Raw genomic sequence first — 24,938 nt, forward strand, 5'->3', positions numbered from 1 at the left:
CTTTTCCATTTGTAATTGCACGTTCTTGTAAGTGAGACAAACTAATCTTTATGTAGTGAGTTTGAGAAACAAACGATGAAAACTTATTTTCAGACGATTTTCCGTGTTGTGCAGAAACTATTTATTCACTCGTTATGTTAAAATGCTCGTACATACCTAAGGCAGGTCAATGTACACGAGTATACCGGTAATAATCCATTTCCAATTCAACCACTGAGTATCCTTAAATTTCCAGTTGTCCACACTCAATTTTGAACAAAAGAAATTACTCGTCCATCTTATTCTTATTTTAGTTATAATGTACACATACAGGGTGTTTCAAAATACACCGACAACGTTTGGGAAGTGATTCCTGACACCAAGATAAGACAAAAAGTATAGACCAACCTGGATGTATAAATGCTTCCTTTCGGAGTTATAGGCTGCCGAAAACATAAAAAAAGAACTTTAAAGGCCCACAGTTCCAATACTAATGGACCTCCCCTAGTTGGGTCGAGACTTCAAATATGCAAAAATAAATCTTTCATAATCCTGCGGTACTCAAGTAACAATTTTTATAGAAGGAATTTGACTAAGGGCATATAATTTGAAGTACTCGCCAACTACCTCTGTAAAAACTGTTGCAGAAGTAACGCAGGATTCTGAAACATAGATATTTGGATAGGGCACATACTAGTTCTTAAGTGAAGTCTTGACCCGACTAGGGTAGGTCACGTAGTTTTAGAGCTATGGACCTTTAAAGCTAATTTTTTTATGCTTTCGGCAGCCTATAGCTCCGAAAAGAAGTTGTGCACCCTGGTTGGTCTATACTTTTCGTCTTATCTTCGTGTCAGGAATCAGCTCTCAAACGTTGTCGGTGTTGTTTTGAAACACCCTGTATAACACCTCAGTTCGTACATATATTCGCATATATTTCAGTTATTACGCATATTAAAGATAGCTTGAAGAAACATGCACATAACTCTATATTTTACGATAATAACGTATTTTACTTCACAATTCAAAACTATATGTTTAACTCTTATGGCGTTTCTCACCATCGTATATTATAAACATTTCCTTGACAACGAATCCCATTACCATAGCAATGTACAAATAAAAATTCTTGATCAATCTACAAGTATTACTTACATTATTTCTTTCTTCTTCTTCTTTTATTTTGTGGCTAGTGCTTGAGCACTGCTGCCCTGATTACTATCGAAATACACAACATACAACGTTATCGTTGTACGTATAGTATAGTACGTATGGTAACTTAGTGGTACCATCTAGTAACGTTAATTATCATCATGGGTTGGGACTTGGCAGAATATTCAAATCTTTCTCCATACTTCAATAGTGATATGATGGGAAATTATATTAGACTTTCTTTGCATAAAATATCCAACCAGAAGCAGCTATCCAGAAATATTTCCCTCCTTATTTTATATTGTTATTGGAAGTTGTAAATGAAATAACAGACTACCTAATGATGTTGCATTGAGAGCAGGCTTACGAAGCACCCTTTTAGCGGACACTGACTTTTTTTTTTTTTTTTTTTTTTTTTGCACAAGCCTGTAAACACATTTTCTCCCACAAATGAATTTTATCAGGAATTCAAGAAAAATTGAAAGTTGAAATAACGAATTCCATCTTGATTCTTACAAATATTTTTATTTATCAACCACAAATGAAGTGTGTAATAGGTGAACACAGCACGGAATGCGCTTGTCCGCTAATATAGTGCAGGAAAGATAGGCTATATATTTTGCTCAACAAGAACATCAGTGAATGCGTATAACGGAAATTGACGTTTGTAACTTAAAATATACATATCTGAAACTGTGGATCAATAAAGAAGAAATCATTTAACACTAGGAGCACCGGAAATTTCTACCCTTGAGAAGTGCCAAGCAATTTTTTGGACTACAATGGAAATTTTCAGTTACTATTGACAATAATAAATTGTGTTCCTCTTCAGTTACATATTCTTCAAATAAAACTCGCGAATCAACTGTAATGTATATATTAAAATGCTAGGTTTGTGTGTGGTCAAGAAAAGTTTATATGTTTGTGGCCGATCCTTTTGACAATGAGATCATGAAAGCCACAAGTGCTAGGAACATGTCGTTTTCACTGATTGATTTCAAATTTTATGTAGATTTGCCAGTTCTCATTCAAATTTTCAAAAAAGAAAAAAAGAAATAAAAGAAAAAAGGAAAAAAGAAAAGAAAGAAAGAAAAAAAATGTCTTTATTTGTCTATTCCACATTTTAGACGTCGTTTTGGCCCGATTAGTTTAATATTGCCACTAGGCAACCAGTAGAGGAGTTACGTATAGCGGGTTGATGGACATTTCAGGCGCTTTGCTTTAAGGTGGATCACTACCCGGAAGTCAGTATAAGCATTAGTTTATTGCCTTAACCAACGCGTAAAGAAATGGCACATATTATAAGTATTACACTATAAAATAGAGTTATGCGTCAGCTACAACTTGAGATACTATTTTCTGTGCTTATGTATTCTGTTAGCTAAAAAAGTAAAATATAAGAGGAAAACTTGATCAGTTTTAAGATGAGTACGCAAGATGGCGCTTGCTGTTAGATTTTGCTACTCCTGTGCTCAGTTTCACGAAATTTTTACTTACAAGCATAAATTATTTTACAAGTAGTTGTCTCATTACAGAACATGAATATTATATTACCGTTTTTCGTGTTATGTTTTACATTTTATCCAAATATTATTTTGTGTTTACGGAAATAGTTTTACCGGCTGAATCTCATGCTTACGCAGGACGCCATAATGCTTTGTTGCCAAACTTACATGTGTACTGTTGCAGTCACAGTAGTAGGGCAATTCCTTGTTAGCGTTTGAAGTCCAGAGGCGGAACCTGTGAACTGTGACAAAACTATTACAAATAATAAAAGTGGAAAATGGGGAAACGGAAGGAATCATACACAAAAAAGAAGAATCCAACTCAGAGTAAAAGATCGAAGAGCCAAGGGAAGCGAAGAGAAAGGGAGAATAATTCGAAGAAACAGCTAAGCGCTTTTCAATTTTTAACTGTTTGTTTCCACGTAAATATTATACACACGTGTAATACGAAGATAGTTTATTTTGACGATCATTTTGAACGTTAAATATGTAATATGTGTTCTTTCATTTTCTTCTTTTCTTTTCTTTCTTTCTTTCTTTCTTTTTTCTGAAACTCATTTTGCTTAGGTAAAATATTATATCTTCTTGAAAATAATTTATATATGTTTTTGAGCTTTCATGCATACCCGTTAGTGTCTGAACCCGTTAGTGGAAAATAGTAATTAATTCTACTTACTAGGGAAGTCGAGGGGTGTTACTCTGACTTCCTTATTGATACTATGCTCAGTCGTCTCTTTTTACATATGAAACAATTAGGCAACCGGAGAAATCCTCGATCGCAAGCTTGTTCGAATTATGGACGTTAAAATTTCAAAATTGAACAGATTTTGAAAAAAGTTTGAAGAAACCATTTTTGAGATACACGCTTAATTTTTGGTACTGAGGTGTTTTCTTGGTACTCGATGGAATGGTGAAGTCAAAACGTACGCATTTTGCAAGATAAGGGAACTTATTGGGGAAGGGATGAAGGGTAATGGCGTCTTACAACTTGCAAATTGCACCCTATTTGGCACACCGGATAAATGGGCTAATAAAATTTATTTGAAACCAACTGTATTGTCATTCAAATGTCACTTTCTGTGTGGCCATCTAAACATTAAACAATGACATGTGTCTCCGAAACGCTTTGCCACGGGACTAACTTCAACGCGACACTCAACCAGCCGGCCTCTGTGCATTGTGGAAAAAATAAAATATTTCAGTTTAACATCTGATGATTATACCCTTTAGGCTAAGGGAGACGATGATTAAGGTAAATGAATGATGATGGAAGAATTGATGGAAGGAGAAGAGGGGAGGAAACAAGAGTACCCCGAGAAAACCCATGGACATGATGGTATCCATTGTGGAAGACGGTGTTTCAATATTTCATCGCTAGCCATTTTTAAAAATTTTCAACGGATTTCAATGGCGATTGTTTGAAAATAGTGGCCAAATTTCAGACAATATTTTACGTATTTCGCGAGAAATGTGACCAAAAAACAAACAATCGGCTAGAGGTGATGTTTTCTCGAGAATAAGTCACCTAGTTCACAACTTTGAGCGCACATTCCCGTTAACCATTTTTTTCTTCTTTAAATTTTTTGGTCTATTTTCTCGTTGAATATCTTAAAATATTTCCTGGAGTTTGACCAATATTTCCCAATAATACTGACATTCTAATTGCTAAAAACTAAGCACATGGCTAGCGATGATGTATTAGAACACCGTATTCTGTGATGCATAAGCATAGGCCGACAGGATTCGGTGTACCGCGACAGTGCAAGCCTGTCTGGCGCTGCTCGAGCTGTTTGGACCTAGCTACAGAAGGGGAAGAACCAGGCCAGTAGTCAGTCCAAAAATACGGGGGAGCGGTAGAAGTTAGGGGGGCCGATCTAACCATATTATAGTTCATCACCATATTATTGTTCATTTGCAAGCTTATCGTGAAAATTTTACGGGAGCAGTAAAAATTTAGGGGGAGCCCGCCCCCCTAGATCCCCAGGAATACGGGCCTGGGAAGAACCACAATATAGATAATCACAAGTTTAATTATGAATATCTTCATTGAATTTTCTTCATTGAATTTTGCACGCCTGGCAAACCGTTCCCAAGACAAATGTGATTGTTCAATTTGAAGGTGGCCACACAGGATAGTGATATTTGAATAACAATATAGTCGAATAGGAGTATCAAATACATTTTATTAGCCTATTGGCCCCAGGGGTAAAAGTGAAGGAGAATGCGCGGACGCCGTACCCCACCTCGAAAATAAGTTAAGGCGTCCCCCAGTTCTGAAATAAACTATAATGGGTATAGATAGGCAGGGGAACGGCGTGGCGTCATGCCGCTACCTACCGTCCTCCCATCCTTTCAGATCCACTTTTACCACTGGTTGGCCCAGTATGCCAAATGGGAGGCAATTTGCATGGTGTAAGACGCCATTACCCTTCACACCATTCCAAATAATTGCCCTTATCTTGCAAAATGCATACGTTTTGAACTTACTACTGTGTTGGGTATCCAGGAGAAATCCCTGATATCAAAATTGAAGCGTCTATCTCAAGAAATGGTTCTTCAAACTTTCTGCAAAATCTGTTCAATTTTGAAATTTTAACGCTCATAATTCGAATACGCTTGCGATCTAGGATTTCTCCGGTTGCTTAACTGTTTCATATGTAAAAAGGCGTCGACTGAGCATAATATCGAAACGAAGTCAGAGAAATATCCCGCGATCTTCTCTAGTTAGTAATTAAAAATTCATAAAACCGTAAAGCTTGATTTTTTTTCTATAATCGAAAGAAAGTATTCAGACCCTATAGCTTCACTTGAGAAACGCAACCACTCATGTAGAAATCTTTTTTCTAGTCCGGAGTTGCAGTGACCCCGTGGTAGAGCATTGACATCTTGTATGTGGGGTCACTGGTTCGATCCCAGCTTAGCCAGGTGAGCTTTTTGGTGGACACACACCATGTGTGTGTGTGGATTTTCTCAGAGTTTCTCTTTGTGCTCCTACTTTCTCATTCTACCATTTAATTCATTCTTATCATCACCGTCTCGTTTAACCTATATGGCATAGCCGAGAGACATGAATGTTTTTTTCTGTAACGTCCTATCATTGTGCTTCGAAGGAAAGACAGAAGGTGATGATGACAACGAATGAAATGGTTGAATGAAAGAAAGGGAGGGACCCGGAAGAAACTCCACTCATGGTTTCTTCACCACAAAGTTCACTTGGTGCGAGCTGGGATCCAGCCAAAAACCTGACCCACCAGAAGTTAGTGATCTATGTCTAGCTCTTATTGATCCAATATTCTGACGAATATTGTCCGTGAATTCCGATTTGTAAGTGATACGTTTACCGCTTGCGGTTTCAACATAAGAATAAGGAGCGGAGATGGAACCCATGCTTGGGACGCTGAATCTAACGCTTACCGTTTTGCTCTATGTAAATTGAAAGTGTGATAAGGGGCAATGCAGAATGACTGGATGAAGTAGCTACAAAGATTGGCATAAATCACTGTTCAATTTGTAATATTATCCACGCTGTACTCAGATTTCGGAATGTGTGTGCCAGGATGGCATCACGCCAGTTGATAGACGAACTGAAGCAGCGATGTGTTGATGTGTCACGAAATTTTGCTACGCCGTAAACGAGAAAGTAGTGACTTTCAGAAGAGATTCGTTACTGGGTATGAAACATGGGTGCACTACTACATTCCGGAAGTAAGAAAGCGAGCGTGCAATGGCAGTATCCATTATCGGACACAACCATCTACAGGGAAGTTAGTACTTTCTTCTGGGACCAAAAGGGTGACATTTTGGAGCGTTACAGCATAGGGAACGCATAGTCAATAATATCTTGTATTCCGATCGCCAAAAAGGTCCTAAACTTACTATACGACGTAATACGGACTTCTGAACACTAATTTCCTCTATAACATAACAATACTCGGCCTCATTCTACTGCCTGTGCAATGGCTGCGATCATTGAAAATCTCCATTTCATCCTCCTTTCGTACCGAATCTCGCCTCAGTGGTGAAAGGCACTAAAGATAAAGAAGTTGCAATCTGATGAAGAGGTGCAACAAATGGTGTATGACTGATTGCATATCCAATCAAAAAAAAAAAAGAAAAAAAAAAAGATCTTTGGAGGCATTGGGACACTTTGGAAGTAATGGGAAACTTATATTGAGCGTAGAGTGGATTATGTAGAAAAATGAAATTCATTTGTTCCATGCTCTCTCAATATTTTCCTTTTTTAAGTTTTAAAGATTTTTTGACACCTCGTAACACTAGAAAATTGTTGTTTCCGTAAGTACCGGATATGGAAGTGGATATACGATTTTAACAACCGGTTCCAAGAACCTGAGAAATTTTAATAACCGGTTCGGACGAACTAGGTGAATGACACCATTGAGTAAAACAATAGACCCATATGCTCTGTCAACGATCAGACTATGGGCGTACGCAGTGGAGGCAAGGGGACAATCGCTTTACCCTGCATTTTCGAAAGGTGTTTGGTTGTTTCAAAACGCTTTTACCCAGAAACACACATGAAGGAACATTATATTTGGTTACACATACTAGAATATTTAACATAGACCTATTTAATGTAGTCCACAAAGATATACAATATGCCTGAATAATAACTGTTTTGCATCATGCGTTATGCGCATCAATGTATGTCGGGCTTTTGCCCCTTCCACGGCCTTGGGAAAATCCTGCGGGTGTTTCTGGATAAAAGTGTTCTTATTCGGAACTGTTATTATCTTCAGGTGTGCATAGTATCAAGTATGAACTAGTACTAAAATATAGCGTGAAATTGTTTTGAATATATGCCACTATAAACAAGAATCACAGAATTCATACTTGAGCTTATTATTGTTGAAGATCGTGTTATATATGAAGTACATCAATCAAGGTTCGAAAGCAAATACGTGCAAAACACATGGAGAAATGAAGTAGGTTAAATATACTAGTAGATTTTAATAAAATTAGCTGTAAATAGCTTGGTAGGTAGAACACCTCTGGCGCACGAGATCGCTGGTTCGATCCTACTTTTAGCCAGGAAGACTTTCTGTAGGACCCATAGTGTGCGTGGATTTTCTCGAATTTTTTCCCCACTTCCTTCAGTCCACCATTTCGATAATCATCACCACTGCTTCTTTTAGAATCAGACTATAATCGTGGAATATTAAACTAGAAAAGTTCAAATAGCGCCTTCGGCACTCTAACACCCGTGCTAATCGCGTAGTTTTACTCGCTGCGAGAATTCATGCAGAGTCATTCTTACGCGTGATTACTAAAGAGTTCGACTAATATATGTTTCCTGCAGTAGTCCCGGCCTTTAGTATGACGCTAATCATACGTCAAAACGACTCTGCATAAAGCCCTATCTCAGTTTCCTTATTCCACCTGGATTGTGGAACAAATCTGTATGTAAATAAGGAACCTAGTAAAAGTTGGTGATAGTTTTCATTTAACGTAGCCACGTTTGGCCAGAAAACGCAGGAATTTTAGCCATAATGAATATCATCCCGGTAGCCACTCCAAAATTGTAGGGGGGGCTCGGCTGAAGTTAGAGGGGATTCGATCCAACAATATTATAGTTCATTTGCAAGCCTACGATGAAAATTTTAGGGGGGCCCGGCCCGCCTAGACCCCCCTGGATACGGGCCTGATGATTATGCCATCTAAAGTAAAGTTCTAAGACATTCAACTTACAAAATATATGCACTGGGGAACACAACTTACAAAATACCTGCACGGGAATACAACTGACAAAATACCACGCTTGAAGGAACAGTCTGTTTTGTTGAAATGATCGGATTTAATGGTTTTGTATTTGGATACTTATTCTTAATTTGCACCTTTGAGACATCTAGTTATAGATAAACGTATATCTTTGTAATTTGCAAAGAAAATTTTACCATGCAAGTAGTTTTCGTTATCCCTAAATGCAGTTTGAGTCGAATTTTGCCCCAAAAACGCTGGAATGTTAGCCATGATACTTAAGCCCCTAAAGTAAAGCTGCTCCAAGGATTGCAACTTCGCCTGTAAAATAACATTTTTGAACCTATTAAGAATATGTTTTGTCCTATCTACCTAGGTAATGATTTTGTATTTGTACACGTATCCTTAATCTGCACCGTAGAGGCATCTAATAAATAAATGTATAATGTTTAACTGCCGTTTTCTAAGAAACTATTGCCATAGAAATGATATGATTTCCCCCTAAATGCAAATTGAGTTGCTCTTTGACCAAAAAACAAGGGGATTTTAGCCATGATATATTAAATTTCTAAAGTAGAGATAAGTTTTACACCAAGGATTACAACTAGGCGTATAAAACACCATTTTTGAGCGTACTGAGAGTTTGTTTTGTCCAAAAGATGAAATTTATGTAATGATTTTGTATTAGTATAGGCATTCTTAATCTGCACTGTAAAGACATCTAGTTTGAGAGATCCACATAACGTTTCATAAGTAAAAAATCACTTTTGATCAAAGAATATAATTAATTCATATTTTAAAGCAGGCAGTATTGAGTAAAATGGAAATAAAAGCTCTCATTTCTCTTTGTTGTAAATCATGTATAAAATGCGGCCGTGTCTAAACACTTTTCTATCCGTAACTCATGTGGCAACATCGCATGTATCGCAATGAGCTCTGCCATCTAGTGAGAAAGTTTCACCCTAAAGGTGACTAGCGATCCAGCTTAATCTGAATGACAAAGCCTACTGCAAGCTGGCAACTTCGAAGGCTTGTGAACCCACAATGAGGCATACTCGGATATGGAATTATATATATAAAATCATGTGATATAATCTATATTACTTATCCAAGTTTGCCACAAACTCATCCCAGCATTCTCAATATTAAAATACTACATTTATGTGTTTGTCTATAGCAATTCACCCCCTTTGAGAGTCATCCTGTCCTTTACTTATGTCCCGTAAAGTGACTTGCACAGATATAGTGAGAAGTGGGAAGGAGATTCACGCTCATATTAGAACTGTGCGCAGTGTAAATAGCGCAGGTTCAGCGAGTATTATTTATTTTCATATTACTTAATATTATGAGGTAAAAAAAAAATACTCTTGGTGGTTTTAGGTCTAAGCCGGTGAAACTCCATCTCCCTGCAATTTTTTAAAAATATATTATAGCCTTTTTAATGTTCAATTTTTAAGGCATGTTCCCAACAACGTCTTTTCACGCTGAAAATACAGTATATAAAAATACCTTTGTTTCGGTTTAAGGTGGATCACCACCCGGAAGTCAATACATATTGTAGCTCATTGCCTTAACTACTGATGAAACGTTACATATTATAAATATTGTACTATAAGATAGAGTAATGTTTCAGCTACAGCACAAGACACTGATTCATTTGGTTGTCTCCTGATATCGAAAAATGTAATAAATAAATAAATAAAAGAAAATATTCGATTCGTTTTACAATAAGCACACAAGATGTCACTTGCTGTTAGATCTAGAAGTGCTCCGATGTATGAAATGTTTATTTGTATGTGTAAAGTATTTTAAAGTAACGATCTTTTCACGAAATAGATATATTGTTTCACCGTTTTTCGTGTTATGTTTAATATTTTTATTTAAATATTCATTTACATTTAAGGAAATAGATTTTGAGACGAAACTTGCGCAGAACGCCATAATGCGTTGTTGCCAAATTTGTACCTTTACTGTAGTAGTCGCAATAAGAAAGTTCCTGAATTCTAGCGTTACAGTTCGAGAGGCGGAATTGCGGTAAGGGTCGAAAACTAATTTCTCCAGTAAGTATCTAAGCAGAATTCCATGATTACTCTCTTTATTATCTAGCATCAGTAAACACTCGATACTATCTGGCAACGCCACACTATTCAAGCAACGTTTAGCATGCCACTGGGAACACCTAGTGATCCACCTTAACCGAATTTTCGTATAACTGAAGCATCATCAGTCCTATGAAATTCGTTTAAACGCGACTCTAGTGTACTTTAATCTTTTTTAATCATTTCTTTTCTGAATTTCTTCCTTTTGTCTTTTTTCGTTTCACTTACAAATCATCATCTTAGATATTCTGCCATTATTGGCAGGTCACTTGCTGCAACTGAAAAACTTCCATGCTCACAGTCTTCCACTAACCTCTTCGTCTTCACGTACGATTTTTGTTTTGATATCGTCCATTAATTGTAGTCTCCTTCGCCCCTTCCATCTCTTTCCTGCCACCATACCCTCTAAAACGTATCTTATGATAAAGTTCCTTCTTATCCAATGTCCCAACCAGTTTCTCTTCCTCTTCTTAATAATATCTAAAATTATTCTTTTCTCCCCTACCATTTATATTACTCACCAATTATTATTTAAATAAAGCTACTGCAGATAGTGAGCAGAAAAAGAAAAAACGCTTGGTGCTTCTAGGCTAAAACTCCTTACCCGAGCATCATTAATTATCTATACTCCTGGAAAATGTATGAAACTCATAGAATCTGAGCAACGAATTCCAAAAAGATGACAGCGGACAATGTATACAGTTGGAAGTGGTCTGAAAACCCGCTTGATGCCATAATTTTTGTTCCAGTGTTAAAAGATAAATGAGTGGTGGCGTGTTGTTTGCCACGACTTGATTTTCGTGTTGTTTGCCGCGATTTTGCCACAGTATTAGCATTCCGATCTTATCAGATCTCCTTATCGTGAAGATTTATACACAGCTGGAGTAAAAGGAAGGGTTGCCAGGCACCTCTATTTTTGATTCCTTAGAGTAAGTGGCAAATGTTCTCCCCTTTGGGACGAGAGAGGTTTCATTAGACTTACTGCCTATAAGCTAACTTACGAAGCTCAAATTTTGTATCATATAGTCTTTCTGCTATTTGTAACTCGTTTCTAATATCCCGTAGCAGGACTTTCGATACAGATAACATACTATAGAGTAGAATTTATGCGCCCAAAAGCATGAAATAAGGTAATAAATATAATACCACATCACATTTAGTTCATACTCCTAGGCGGCTCGATTGCCGGCGGAAACTCATGTGCTTCGGATTCCATGTTAAACTGTAGAACCAGGTCTTACATTGTCTGTTGTTGAACAGAACGCTTAACTCAAAACAACAATTCGTGTACACTTCATCTTGTTTCAGAAAGGCCATGAAGGGATTGCCCACCCGTATATTTTAATAATATTTGTAATGATCTTTGTGGGCTTGAAAGTAGCCAAGTAACAATACAAAAATCATTAAATTTTTGTATTACCAATAGACCAAATTTCCTTCCTCTCACCAAAGGTGTTTAAAAGATTGCTAAATCCATATATTTAAATCTAATTTTGTTTAATTTAATCTCTAGGAAAGTTATGAAATATTAATAGGAAAAAAATTATCACGTCCCCACCCGAAGGTTCGGGTCCGTATTTATCGAGATTGGGGACCCCCACTCCTCACTTATCTCCCACTTATGGGGGATCTTGATGATATACCTAGATTCAATGTTGGCTACACATTCGAACACACTCAAATTGTACGTCATATCAATTTTCAAAATGTATTTGGAGAGTTTATAAGCACACAAATGTTTACCTCGAGTGCTCGAACTCACCTTGAATAAATTTAACTGTGGCGTTAACAGCTAATAGCGCACTAACCCAATAACGTACTTGGGACTGTTTGTATTATATGTATTCTGTTTAAAAAATAATAGATGTGAGTGTAATATAGTCATCTGGTAACTCTCAGCTTGTAAGTCAATTTTGTAAACTCTTCACAATTATACTATAAGTTAAATCAGAGAGAACAATACCTTGGCACACAACACAAAAATTGAGTCGTGGCAAACAACACGTAATCAAATAAGTGATCCACTGTTTGAAAATAAGTTTTTTTTTGTGAGTTGTACTTTTTTTTTTTTTTACTTCATGTAATTTTATAACCATGATTGAGAAGATTTTGTAATCTTTGGATACTTATAATGTAGCTGTACTTTTTATGTTATGCTATATTTGAAATCTATATTGTCTCAATATTTCTTGGAAATTAAGTTTCTTTCTTATTGAAATGTAAAATGAGCAGTCTATCAAATACAGACGTTACCTCTCTTTATAAAGGTAAACGAGTAACTTACAAGATTTATTTAAGAAAGTATATTATCTGATTTTCTTATATGCTCTTTATCAAACTAATAACCTTCGTTTTGCACAATCACGTATATGTCTTAAATTAACTTTGCCCTATATACAGTGGGTCAAAAAAAGTTTCCATACAGATGTTGTCCGGATATGTATTGTAATATATCTTACAAAGCACAGAAAGAAAAGGACAATTTCTATGAGTTTTCTATAAGGAACTCCATAATAAGCATATACATCAGAAAATGAAACATTTGGTATCTATAATTTAGAAGAAAATCAAATATACACGAAATACTGACCATATTACAAGTCAAAAAAAGTTTCCGTACACATAAAGAAATGCACATAAATAAGGGCACCACTTTGCATTTCGGCCCCAGTTAGTGATCAGTTTGGCCTCCTTTGGCCTTAAGTACTTCTCGCATTCGTTTCTGCATTGCAGTGACCAATTTTGATGTAGTTACAGGGGAGATATTCCTCCGTTCTTCAAGTAATGCATTTTTTAACTAGTCCTTGTTTCTACTATTGTGTTTCCTAATGCACATTCCTAATTCATCCCACAGATGCTCAATAGGATTACAGTCAGGTGATTGTGGAGGAGTATGAAGTTGTTTCGGCTGATTATACAACAACCACTCTTTCACTTTTCGTACAGTATGTTAAGGTCGTTATCTTGCTGGAATATAAAAGAGGCTCCCATATTCAGTTTCTTTGCACTGTCATGGAGATTCTCTTTTAGAATGTTCAGGTAAACATGTTGGTCCATTGTACCTTCGATAAAATCCAAATGTCTTACTCCAACTGCACTCATACACTCCAAGAAGAGCATACCACTACCTCCATGCTTGAGAGTAGGACACAGATGCTTCGGTTCCATGTACGTATTTGGGTTCCTCCACACAATATCTCTTACATCGGATCCATGAATGTTGAATTTGCTCTCATCACTAAATAAAACAGAGTTCCAGAACCTAATTGGCTTGTCCACATGAGCTTTTGGAAACTCGACACATTTCTTGGCATTTGCTTTACTAACATATGGTTTATTTCTGGCTACGCGACAGTTGTAGCCCGCTTTTCTGATGATAGTGCGAACTCTTTCAGGAACCATTTGTTCACCATAGTCAGTTTCAAGCATACTAGCTAGTTTTGGAGCACTTGTTTTGGGTTCATTTCGAATAGTTCTTAAAATAACACGGTTATGATTATTCTTTAGCTTCGTTGGACGACCACTGCGCGGTCGAACTTTGCAACTATTTGTTGCACTACACCTATTTAGAATGTATTGTACTATAGAGTGTGATTTATTTACTGTCTCTGTTATGTTTTTAAGAGATTTACCTTCTTGTCTAAATTTTACTATTAGCTCACGTATTGGAATGGGCACTTCCATTTTGACGAGTCGTTTTACTGCCTTTGTAGGTCTTCATTTCCCAAATTTAACTGCAGTAGTACCTTATCACTAGTAGAGCACGCTACTGTCATCTGTAACCATTGAAAATGCTGTTTGGTGTGTGTTTTGCTTCCTTCTTTGTATATTTGTACCGTGTACGGAAACTTTTTTGAGCTCCATTTTTCAGCAACTTAACTTAAATCGTCAGTTATGCTATTGATATAATCAGTACCATCACTATAATGTGTACACATTACAAGTAGACACGAACAAATTCAGCTAATGTAATTGCGTTTTATTATTTATTTATTTTAAGATATTATAACATTTTGAAATTACTAATTTCTGGTGTACGGAAACTTATTTGACCCACTGTACCTGTCCAGGGACAGCTACAATATGTTTTTAAGGGAGTTGGGGCAGAAGATCAACACAGAAGCGCAGTCCCAATACACACACATCAATTTACTTGATGCATGCGTGCAAATAACAGTTAATGTAAAACAACAATTATTTATGCACGTTTGCATGACTTAATTATCTACAGTGAATATACTAGATAGTACCATAATATAAATACAGTGTGTCTATAAAAATACTATCATACTGTAATTTGGTATTGGATAATCGTATTTAAATAAAATTGGCCACAATTGAAAAAAAAAAATCAAATATTTTTTATACATGTCAACAATGGACAACAATGTCAATAATGGATGGGATCAAACACAGAAAAAGTAAATTCACTTACATTTATTTTGTGATTAGTCGATATGGCTTCATTGTTGGATATTTAGCATGCATTTGCTATTTCTGCTGGAGGTTACTTGGGAAGCTTTTATGTTTCTGTACTGTTATGCCGTAATGTGCTAACGTAAATGTATTTCCTTTTGTTGTGTTGTGTTGTTATTAAAGATGGCGGAAATGATGATAATGTGCTCTACAAGTGGCCGCCTTGGTCGCCTGACTTAACGGTCTATGATTTCTTTTCATGGGGTTACGGAAAGGATTGTGTCTATGCAATCTCATTGCCTCAAAACCTACCTGATGTGTAAGTTCGTATTAGTGCTGCCATCCAGTCCATTTCATCAGATATGTTGGAGCGTGTATGGCGTGAATGGGAATATCGTCTTGATGTCTGTATCGCCACTCGTGGGGCCCACATTCAATGTCTGTGAGGTATAGTAAAAAATATTTGAGTTTTTCTTTCAAATGTGACCAATTTCATTTAAATACGATTATTCAAAGCTACATAATACCAATTTAAAGTATGATAGTATATTTGTGGACACGCTGTATATTAAATACCGTAGTTGTCAATAAGCAGATCTAATATGTTTTAACAGGTAAGTTGAAGAACTGATCCGCCTTTGGAAATCCAGCAGTGAACGATTTCCTTCCTTGTCCCAACTTGCAAGCGGCCATGTCCCCATTTCACGACTGGCACGCATAGAGTGTTCACCTCACCACTAGTGCGTGGGGTCCGAAGTTAGATTCCAGCCGGCTCTAAGTGTGCTTTGAGGTGTACAAACCATGTGTTTGGGTTTTGTCGGGGTTCTCCCGTTTCCTCCAACTTTCTTCATTCCACCATTTCATACATTCTCATCATTATTGACTATTTGAGCCTACACAGCATAACTGTGGAACGTAAGACTGAAAGATTTCATTTCTGAATGGTATGCAGCTATTAAAGCTCATGTTTTAGTAACACACACAAAAAAGTCATTATTCATATTAACGTTTTTATTATGAAATTATATGTTTATAAACTTCCATGGATGCAATTTTACGTATAAAAAGGAATTATAAAATAAAAAGGCGTCCAATAGTGATGTATGAATACAGTAAAAAAGTACTAAATATATCACACAGAAGTAAGTATACACATACGCACAGAAAAAAACAATCTTTTTCCATTTTCTGTAAGAAACATCATTGAGCATTATGTACAATATTTTAGAGTCAATTAATAATTTTGAATACCTACGACATCCTTAGCTTTTATACCCTTACGAGTAATTTGTATGTTTTTTTCTTTTAAAATGAATTGGAATTTTAAAATGATATAATTTTACTGATTTTTTTTCTTGAAATGAAAATGAAATTTTTATTTCTACATCCGATTATGGCCTTTACGCTAAAGAAGATGGATGACTAATACAAGTGCAGGATTTTAAAAATGTAATTAGTGGAATAATATTGTAGGAGGAAACGGAAGAACCTCGAGTAATCCCACGGGCACGAAGTTATTTCTTTTTCAATTCTATAGTTAAATGTCCTTTGATCTTTCAATAAATTTTCATTGTAAGCAGGGCCGGTTCTAGACAAGTTGCCGCTCCGTACAATTGCATTATTTTCTGTCCACTCCCTTTCTCCAGAAAGAACAAATCTTAAAAAGCCACGAGTTTAAGTATGCTACCCCATCATGAAGAACGAAGGGGAGGGAAAACGCACTCGCACACACAAAGGCCTAAACACTACAAATACAATATCTCGTTATGTCTGTTTTTTCTTTAAATAAAAATCTATTATGTTAAAGAAAGATAAAACAAACACACCTGTAGAGGTAAGATGATACTTTTTATGGAATTCAGTATCGAGCTTGAATCTCAATATATCAGTTTGCAATTCCAGTGCAACTAGCTCTTTTATCTTTATTTCTTGATTTTCCTTCTGCATCTGTTATTTTTTTTTTTAAAATCTTGTTTCCACCTTCAATGGTAAGAAACTTGTTTGTGACAAACACAAAACTAGTTTTTATATCGAAACTATGATAACGAAACTATGATAACTAACTACGTAAATGGAACAGATGTTCGCTACTTTTCGAGAATTGAATTCTTGTATTTGACAACAATCAAGCAATTCATGCTGGGATTTATTTGACCATGTGTTTTAGCACTGTCCAAGTGACCTTAAACTAATGCGACCTAAACATGATTTATGAATGTAGTAGTATCCAAATAAAAAGTCATCTTATTAAATTTAACTACTATTATCATGAAGTTTGTTTTCAACAATAAATATTTATTTTAAATAATATAGTTATGACAGATTTTGCCACCTCTCGAAATTTGCTGCTCCGTGCAAATGCACGTGTTGCACAGATGGTAGAACCGGTCCTGATTATACGTATATAAACTCCATGTTACTTAAATTTGATTACGAAATATTAAAATTGCAACATAATTTAATTTTCACGTAGCACGGGACATTTAAGTAAATTTAAACACAAAATCAGTAAAATCAAGATATTCAAATTCTAGTCCATTTTAAACATAAGAAAAATAGTTTCCTAAATAAATTAAGGGGCTAAAAGACCAATGATGGTGCGGGTATTCAAGGTAATTAAAAATAACATAATTTAATCTTCTTGAACGTTTTCTTCATCAGTTTGTTTTTTCCGTCTTGATTTTCGATTGTTATTCTGCATTACTTTACTTTTTTGATGTCCTTTAGCAGCAGGATTTTTCTCTTCGTTCCGTATTGCATTTCCTGGAGTTTGATCTTTGTTTTGTTTATTAGGTCGACTAGTTTGTTTTTTACGTTTCTTCGCGAGCACTTTCTTTGCACTTCGTACAAGTGGAAATCTAACTGAGCCACACACGCCTCTGAAATCGTCTAATGATAAGTCTGAAAATGCCACACCACCGAAACCATTCTTTTTCACGTAGTTGGATTTTCGTCGTACCAACGCTGGGTCCTCAAACCCAATCCAATCAAGTCCACTATAGGCATAAGATCCCATGTTATTTGCACTTCTTGAAACCCACCCTTTGGCTCTAACCTGATGACAAATTTCAATGTAGGCGAGATACCCACTACTGTTCACTAGTTTAGATCTTAAACGACCTGGCCACTTTGCTGCAGTTGGTGGTTGAAATTCTTCAGTGTCTCGTAGGCGCCATGTTATTCCAAATGTTGGGATTCCCAAAATTAGTTTTTGAGGTTCTATACCGCGAGCACTCCACGATTTCAAAATTCGTTCGCACGTCAATCTTCTGTATATGTCACTTCGTTTCAATTTCAGTGGCGACTGAAAATCAGCCATTAAAGTGGAACTTGTTTGAGTAAGGAAGTCATATGTCATTAAATGAATTTGATCAAAAAGTGATTTCCAAGGCTCCACTATTTGAGAATTTTCGCGTAACAAATTTCTACCGGAGCCCACAGCAGAAAATAGCAGTCCAGCTGACTTGAGGGATCTCCCAAGTTCACTCACTAATAATAATAAATTATTAGTTTCATCACTGTCGAACGGTAGTTCCCAATTCAAATCGATACCTTGAAAACCATTGGTTTGTACAAAGTTTGTTGCTGATATTGCAAAATCTTCTGCCCAATCCAAAGTCTTATTTTTGTTCAGGAAATATAAAAATGTCCTTGCTTCCTCTTCTGACCAACCTCCAATCCCCAAAAGAATAGTTATGTCTGGATGATGTTGTTTTATGCCCTGTAACGTGATGTAGTCCTTTAGGTCTGCACTGTTGGCTGGCTTGAGCGTATCTGTGAAAGGGTCAATATATGCTGATGTGTAAATGAGATGCGTGCACAGTCTTGGGTTAATATCCCTCAGGGTGAAGCGTGCGTCACCTGCAATATACAAGGTACGGGTAATAACAGGTCATTTGGATCTGAAAAGACACAAAAAGAAAGATAAAATAACGATAGTCATATAGTTTTTGATAGGAAAAGAAAACCTAAAATCTAAATACATTTTATGATTGAATATCATCCGACCAAGTAGAGATAGAACATCTTTTTCATTTTCTCGAACCATGTAATTCAATTAATTTAGATTGCCACTCAATAAATGAAAGTCACTGCAATGTAAGGTGAAGTACAAAAGTGAGTCTTTCCGTATTTTTGCGTATCTCTGGAAAATATGTACGAATATATAGACTTCTAATGGAAAATTACGTGAGATTTTTTTTAAACAGCCAAAGAAACAGGAGGCCTCACCAGATTGGCGACAGACAGGTTAGCAACCAGTGGCAATCTTTTATTTCTGTAACGATTAATCTGCACATTTATTAAACCTATACGCCTGCTGGCAAAAGAGCAAATCTCTGAGCAATCATCGGAAACATTTCTAGGAAGATTTCACTTTGAGACACACTTCTTTTTTATATATAAAATAGAATATTGAGTCAATCAATGTTGATTCTATAGGAAGAATGGGAAGTTACATGGATTCTGTAGATATGTTTTTAATTGCAAGTTTATCCTTTCGGCGGCAAACCCAAATAATGTTAGAATTGATTTTGATGTTGTATATCTATTAAAAATAAACGCAGAGGAAACCATATACATGGAAATTCACCAAGATCGTAATACTGCAAATTATAGCAGCGCCAAAATATCAAATAATGCTTTCGACAACCTTTTTATGCTGTATGGTTGCGAAACATTGTCGCTTACTCTGAGAGAAGAACACAGACTGAAAGTATTTGAGAATAGAATCCTGAGACGAATATTCGGATCCAAGAGGAACGGAAATGAGGACTAGAGAGACTTCAGAACTGCATAATTTATACCATTTACCAAACATTGTTAGTATCATCAAGTCCAGGAGGCTCAGGTGGGCAAGTCATGTAGCCAGATTGGAAGAAAGTAGGAACGCTTTCAAAGTTCTTAACTGGAAATCCAAGGGAAAAACGTCTATTAGGAAGTCCTAGGCGCAGATGGTAGGATAATATTAAGATGGATCTCACAGAAATAGGAATACAAAGTAGAGACTGAATCCAGTTAGTCAAGAACAGAAGTCAATGGGGACCTGTTCTGAACGCGGCATTGAACCTCCGGGTTCCATAGACCATAGAGTTAGTTATATATCTTATTAAAGCTCCCCAACCAAAACATCCCAATGTGGATAGAAGTCTGATAGTAGAATTGTTTTCAAATACTGTATTTGGGAACTTTGAAATTTAGAGTTCTATTCCAACATATCGAGACTTAGTTCAATTGAGATAAAACCATTTTGGTTTTGAGATCTGATAATATATTGAAAATATATCTGACAAGGAACGGACATGAACGTCTCATCCGGACACCCGAATCAAACCTAGTTCATTTGATAAACATAACAAAGATATGTTCATGCACAAAAAATTAGGTGCCATGTCCCATGCACAAAAAAGATTAGGAAAGTCCCTGGGGCCCACTGAAAATCAAAGATTCGCAGTGAAATAGCTATTGCATCAACATTGTTCATTGGAAATTCATGGTTTACACTTCATTCTCTTAAGCATGAAACAAGTTTTCCAGAGGTGCTATGTATTAGGGCCCATAACGTACTTGAACAGGGAAAATTGAGAGAATGTCGGGAAAAATCTCCTACAGAAATCCCTCCCATCAACTTTGGACCCCTCTGGAATGGCCCCAGGTAAAAGCACACAGTCCAAATGTATGTCGAAAAATACTATAGAGGATAAGAAATGTGTGTACCAAGTTTTGTTGTGATAGATGGAATAGATATGAGTGGAAAGTTTGTATTACAATACATGTTTTCCCCTCATACCATTTTCAGTTCTAATTACCCGCAGAGTTTGTTGTTGTAGAGGTAAGGAAAACAGTTGCTGTAAAGGCCGATAAAATTTGAAAGATATCACGAACAAGAATTTCCGTGAAAGTTAAGTCAGTTTTGTAGAATACTACTGTGTATAATGGGACTTTGATGCAATAGCTTTAATTGAAATGTGAAACGGTTTAAAGTCATAAAAAAAAGTAAAACTGCGAGAAAGCGGTTTCAGCCTCTACTCGAAGTTACTTTGCACAGCTCCAAAATACCGTTTAGATATGAAATTATTACTACTGGAACCTCCTGCATTCTAAATTTAGGTAAATTTCCTATTTAGGTAGATGCCAGAATGAGTTTCTTGTTGGAAAATAAATTATGAACAGTGGCGGATCCAGAATAGTAGTTTGAGGGGGCTTCACTCACAAAGGCTTCGTTTTCTTAGAAATCACTAGACTTTTGGGGAAGGGGTAGCTTGCAACTAGTACGCATAGGAATGACTAACATTAGATTTTTTAAAACAGAAATTATGCAATTTGGATGGGCTTGAGCCTAAAAGTCTCAAACCCAGTAAATCTTCCACTGATTAAGGTTGGAATGATATTCTTGGACATAAGGAATAACCAAGGAAAATCAGTTCACGGGAATTTTTTTTCTGTTCCTGAGTTGATATTTTTGTGGGACATATGCTAAACTATTAGAATGTGGTCCCTGTGCCGGTACCAGAAAATATATAATTTTCTTTACAAAAATCGATAATTCAAACTAAGTACTGATACTGGTACCATCATGCTAATATCAATATTTCTAGACTGCATGCAGTTTTGTGTAAAAAGTAAAATGTATAAATACTGAATGGAAAACATTGCACAGAAACGTTATGTTCGTATGTTGAATATACTTCTTTGTATGTTGTGTAAAGGAACCCCACCTATGGTGTTACTTTGCACCAAAGTTTATATTTCAATAACTATGGTCATACTGAATGTTCACTAATTAACTTGCACGAATGTTTTCCTTATATATATAGCTATTATATGTTTAAAATACAGTGTTCTGAACTATTACGTTTGTAAGTTAAATGAGATTTTCTTTATTCTTTTAAAATTTCATTTTTTTCATTTTTTGTAAATCTTGTGCAAAGTAACCCCGTCTTACGGTATTAGATACGAAAATATAAGAATGTTTTGACAGGGAAAGTGCAAAACAAAATGGAACTTGTAATATTACAATTACAATTACAGACCGTATTTGCTATTATGATTCAACGCTAAAATAGCGATGCCATGTAATAGCCATTTTAGTAATAGCGATGTCATGACAGGCTCCAGAGACAATACCAAAAAGCACAATGAAAGACAATGTTTTGGCCATCGCGTCGGTGGCTCGTATAGTTTGGCTATTAAAAAAAAAACGATGGAAAGGGTGGTGAAAGGGACAGGGAATTATGCTTTTTAGTTGACCAATGAAAAAGAATTGAACTATGGTATAAGTCGTGACTGATTTAGTGTTTAGTGTTCAGCAACATTTTTTTAAAAATCTCTATACTGTTTAAATCAAGTGTTCATTCTGTCTGCCGAATTAGCCAAGTAGGTAAGACGCTAGACTTCTGAGTAATCCATGTTCAAGTCTCGCTGTAGCAAACTTTTTTTCTCCCACTACCGAAATTAACGCCGTGTATTGTGTTGGTTTAAGACAAAAAGTGGTAGTCACGCTGGATCACCGCATTGTGTTGAATCAACACAGCTATTATCTATATCTATATCTATATCTATATCTATATCAATATCTATATCTATATCTATATCTATATCTATATATATCTTTATATATCTATAAAGATATATCTATATATATATCTATATATAGTGTGTGCAGGACATGCGTTGTTAAAAGTAAGCTTAAAGGAGCAGTTCGACTTAGAAATGCATTTTTTACAATTTATTTCCATTTGTAGAGTTGAAAATTCTAAAAGGAATGGTGTTTGTTTGATTGCGATACGTTCAGTCGTTAGCGAGTAACAGAGGAAGAAAGATCTTGTGATGATGTCATAGGTGGGCAAAGAGCGAGAGCAGGTTTACAATACATACTACACAGTGCCAAGCATTTCGTTTGTGAGAGGTGCGGTGGCACGTTCTAAGTAGGGATGGCCATTTCCGGAAAAAGAGTTTTCCGGTTTCCGGAAATCACATTTTCCGTTTTTCGTTTTTCCGGAAAATTTTCCGTTTCTGTTTTTCCGGAAAATTTTCCGTTTCCGTTTTTCCGGAAAATTTTCCGTTTTCCGATTTTCCGGAAAATTTTCCGTTTCCTATTTTCCGGAAAATTTTCCGTTTCCGTTTTTCCGAAAAATTTTTCGTCTTTCCTTTCTAATTTTCCAGTTTCCGGAAGAATTATATTCCGTTTTCCGTTTTCCCTGAAAATGTGGCTATCCCTAGTCTGTAGGAAGTTTAACCTTTTAAAGAGTTCTGGTATATTTATATACCATGGCGTACTATCGTCTTTGACCGCTTATTTAGGTTCTATAACAGGTATTTAAGCGTCTTTGACCGCTTATTTAGGTTCTATAACAGGTATTTAAGCCGGAATATTTTTTATTTTTCAAGTCAAGGATGGACCAAAGAACACCGCAGATGCGTTTTGAAACCGGATGGTCAACTTGGCGGCGCCAAGTGGTGCGAAGGGACGTGACTTTTTTTCTTAAGGCAAATTTCAAAACTTTTTCACGCCTTTAGTTTTCAAGATATCAGATTGAAACTTGCATAAGGATTGTGTGTAGACTTACCTTTGGGTATTTATCAATTTTTTTAGATCCCTACGTGAAACCGGGGACGGGCCCGAGGGGCGCAAGTGTTACGAAGGGGTGATTTTTTCAGAAAAATCAGTTTTTTTTTCGATTTTCCGGTTAAGGTTTATGATACAGACACGTGGTACCGTTGGTAAGTATGCTCTATCGTGAGAAAAACGAGATATGAACCATGATCCTACGATAAATAGTAAGGAAGCAGTAGCTGTTTGAGTGAAAGTCTAAAATTTTGGACATCCTTAAAGGGTTAAACTTCTTGCAATCTGACGTCTTTGTTACATTTCTATCTGATAATTCATTATTAAGAGCTCTTCTTTGTTCTATCAATCTCTCAAGCATTTCATGTATGCTGTTCCACCGAGTTTTAACTTGCTGTATAAGGAAATGTACTTCCAATCCTAATAACCTTTACTGTTTTTCCAGTTCTGACGTTGCCAACGTACTATGTTTAAAGTGGGAAACAATCCGACTAGCAACACTTAACATTTTCTCGATTTTCTCTATTGCAAGTCCCTTATTTATAGAGAGTTGTAGGGTCTGAGCAAAACAACATATGCTTCCATACGGAAGTTCTCGTATCGCACTTGTGATATTACTAGCATTGTCATAGACAATTGTATGTATTTTATCTAAAATGTTCCACTACTCTGCAACATGTGCTAAGTGCTGAGTTAGGTTTACCCTTGTGTGCCTCACTTCTATTTCAATTATTTGAAGGACTGAACTTACTGAACTTAGATGGAAGCATATAGTGGGCTGTGATTGCAATATAACTTTCCGTAGCCTGCGAAGCCCAGCTATCTGTTGTCAAATCAATCGATTCCGCAGCCACGCTTCTCCTTAGAAAACAAGGCCTCAATACGGCGTCACAGTTTGCCTGGATGGTGACTGGTAACTTGGTTCTACTTCATTCATAAATTCAAGAAACCGAATTGCTTCAACGAAAGGCAAAGGAAGAAGATCCTTTGGTACCATATTACTTATTTTACTATGAAGCACCTCTGCTCTTGCGGAAGAACAAGGTTTAGGGTCTCTGAGATAACAGAATTCTTTTCTGTTTCTTACGTAGTTCCCTTATTTGTAAAACATTTTTTTCTGGGATCTTTCTGTTACTTTAAATGCATTTGAGCGTGCGCCAGGTGAAGCGATAATCTGAGATATAGAGGTAGCAGCACCTAGATTATCATCTACGTTTATATAATAATAATAATAATAATAATAATAATAATAATAATAATAATAATAATAATAATAATAATAATAATAATAATAATAATAATAATATAAAACACTTTAATTGCATTAGGAGTTCACAATTTAGTAACAAAACATGAATGTAGAATAATAAGTAGAGCAACCCACATTATGCTTTATTTTTTTCCAAATTATGCTTTATTATTAATTTTAATCATTGTTTTACATTAATCGTGTATAACGTATAATATTTACTATACATTAAATATTCTAAATATCTTGATCAATTTATT

The 24,938-nt window shown here is 36.0% G+C and overlaps 1 protein-coding gene across 3 annotated transcripts in view; it reads right to left on the reverse strand.

Moving 5' to 3' along the window:
* LOC145668863 (chitinase-3-like protein 1) overlaps positions 1-24,938 on the reverse strand; it is a 240,630-nt gene that overhangs the window by 129,885 nt on the left and 85,807 nt on the right. For 2 of the 3 annotated variants that reach the window (XM_081737089.1, XM_081737088.1), the window contains one exon: positions 15,866-18,724. The exons of the other annotated variant lie outside the window; for it this stretch is intronic. In XM_081737089.1, coding sequence (XP_081593215.1) covers positions 17,496-18,724 — 1,229 coding nt within the window. In that variant the 3' untranslated portion in view covers positions 15,866-17,495. Of the gene's footprint in view, positions 1-15,865; positions 18,725-24,938 lie in introns of those variants that run through there. 3 annotated transcript variants of the gene reach the window in all.

This window comes from Thermobia domestica, chromosome 13, assembly GCF_964235325.1.
Source record: "Thermobia domestica chromosome 13, izTheDome1.hap1.1, whole genome shotgun sequence".
In the NCBI taxonomy this organism is placed as follows: domain Eukaryota; kingdom Metazoa; phylum Arthropoda; class Insecta; order Zygentoma; family Lepismatidae; genus Thermobia; species Thermobia domestica.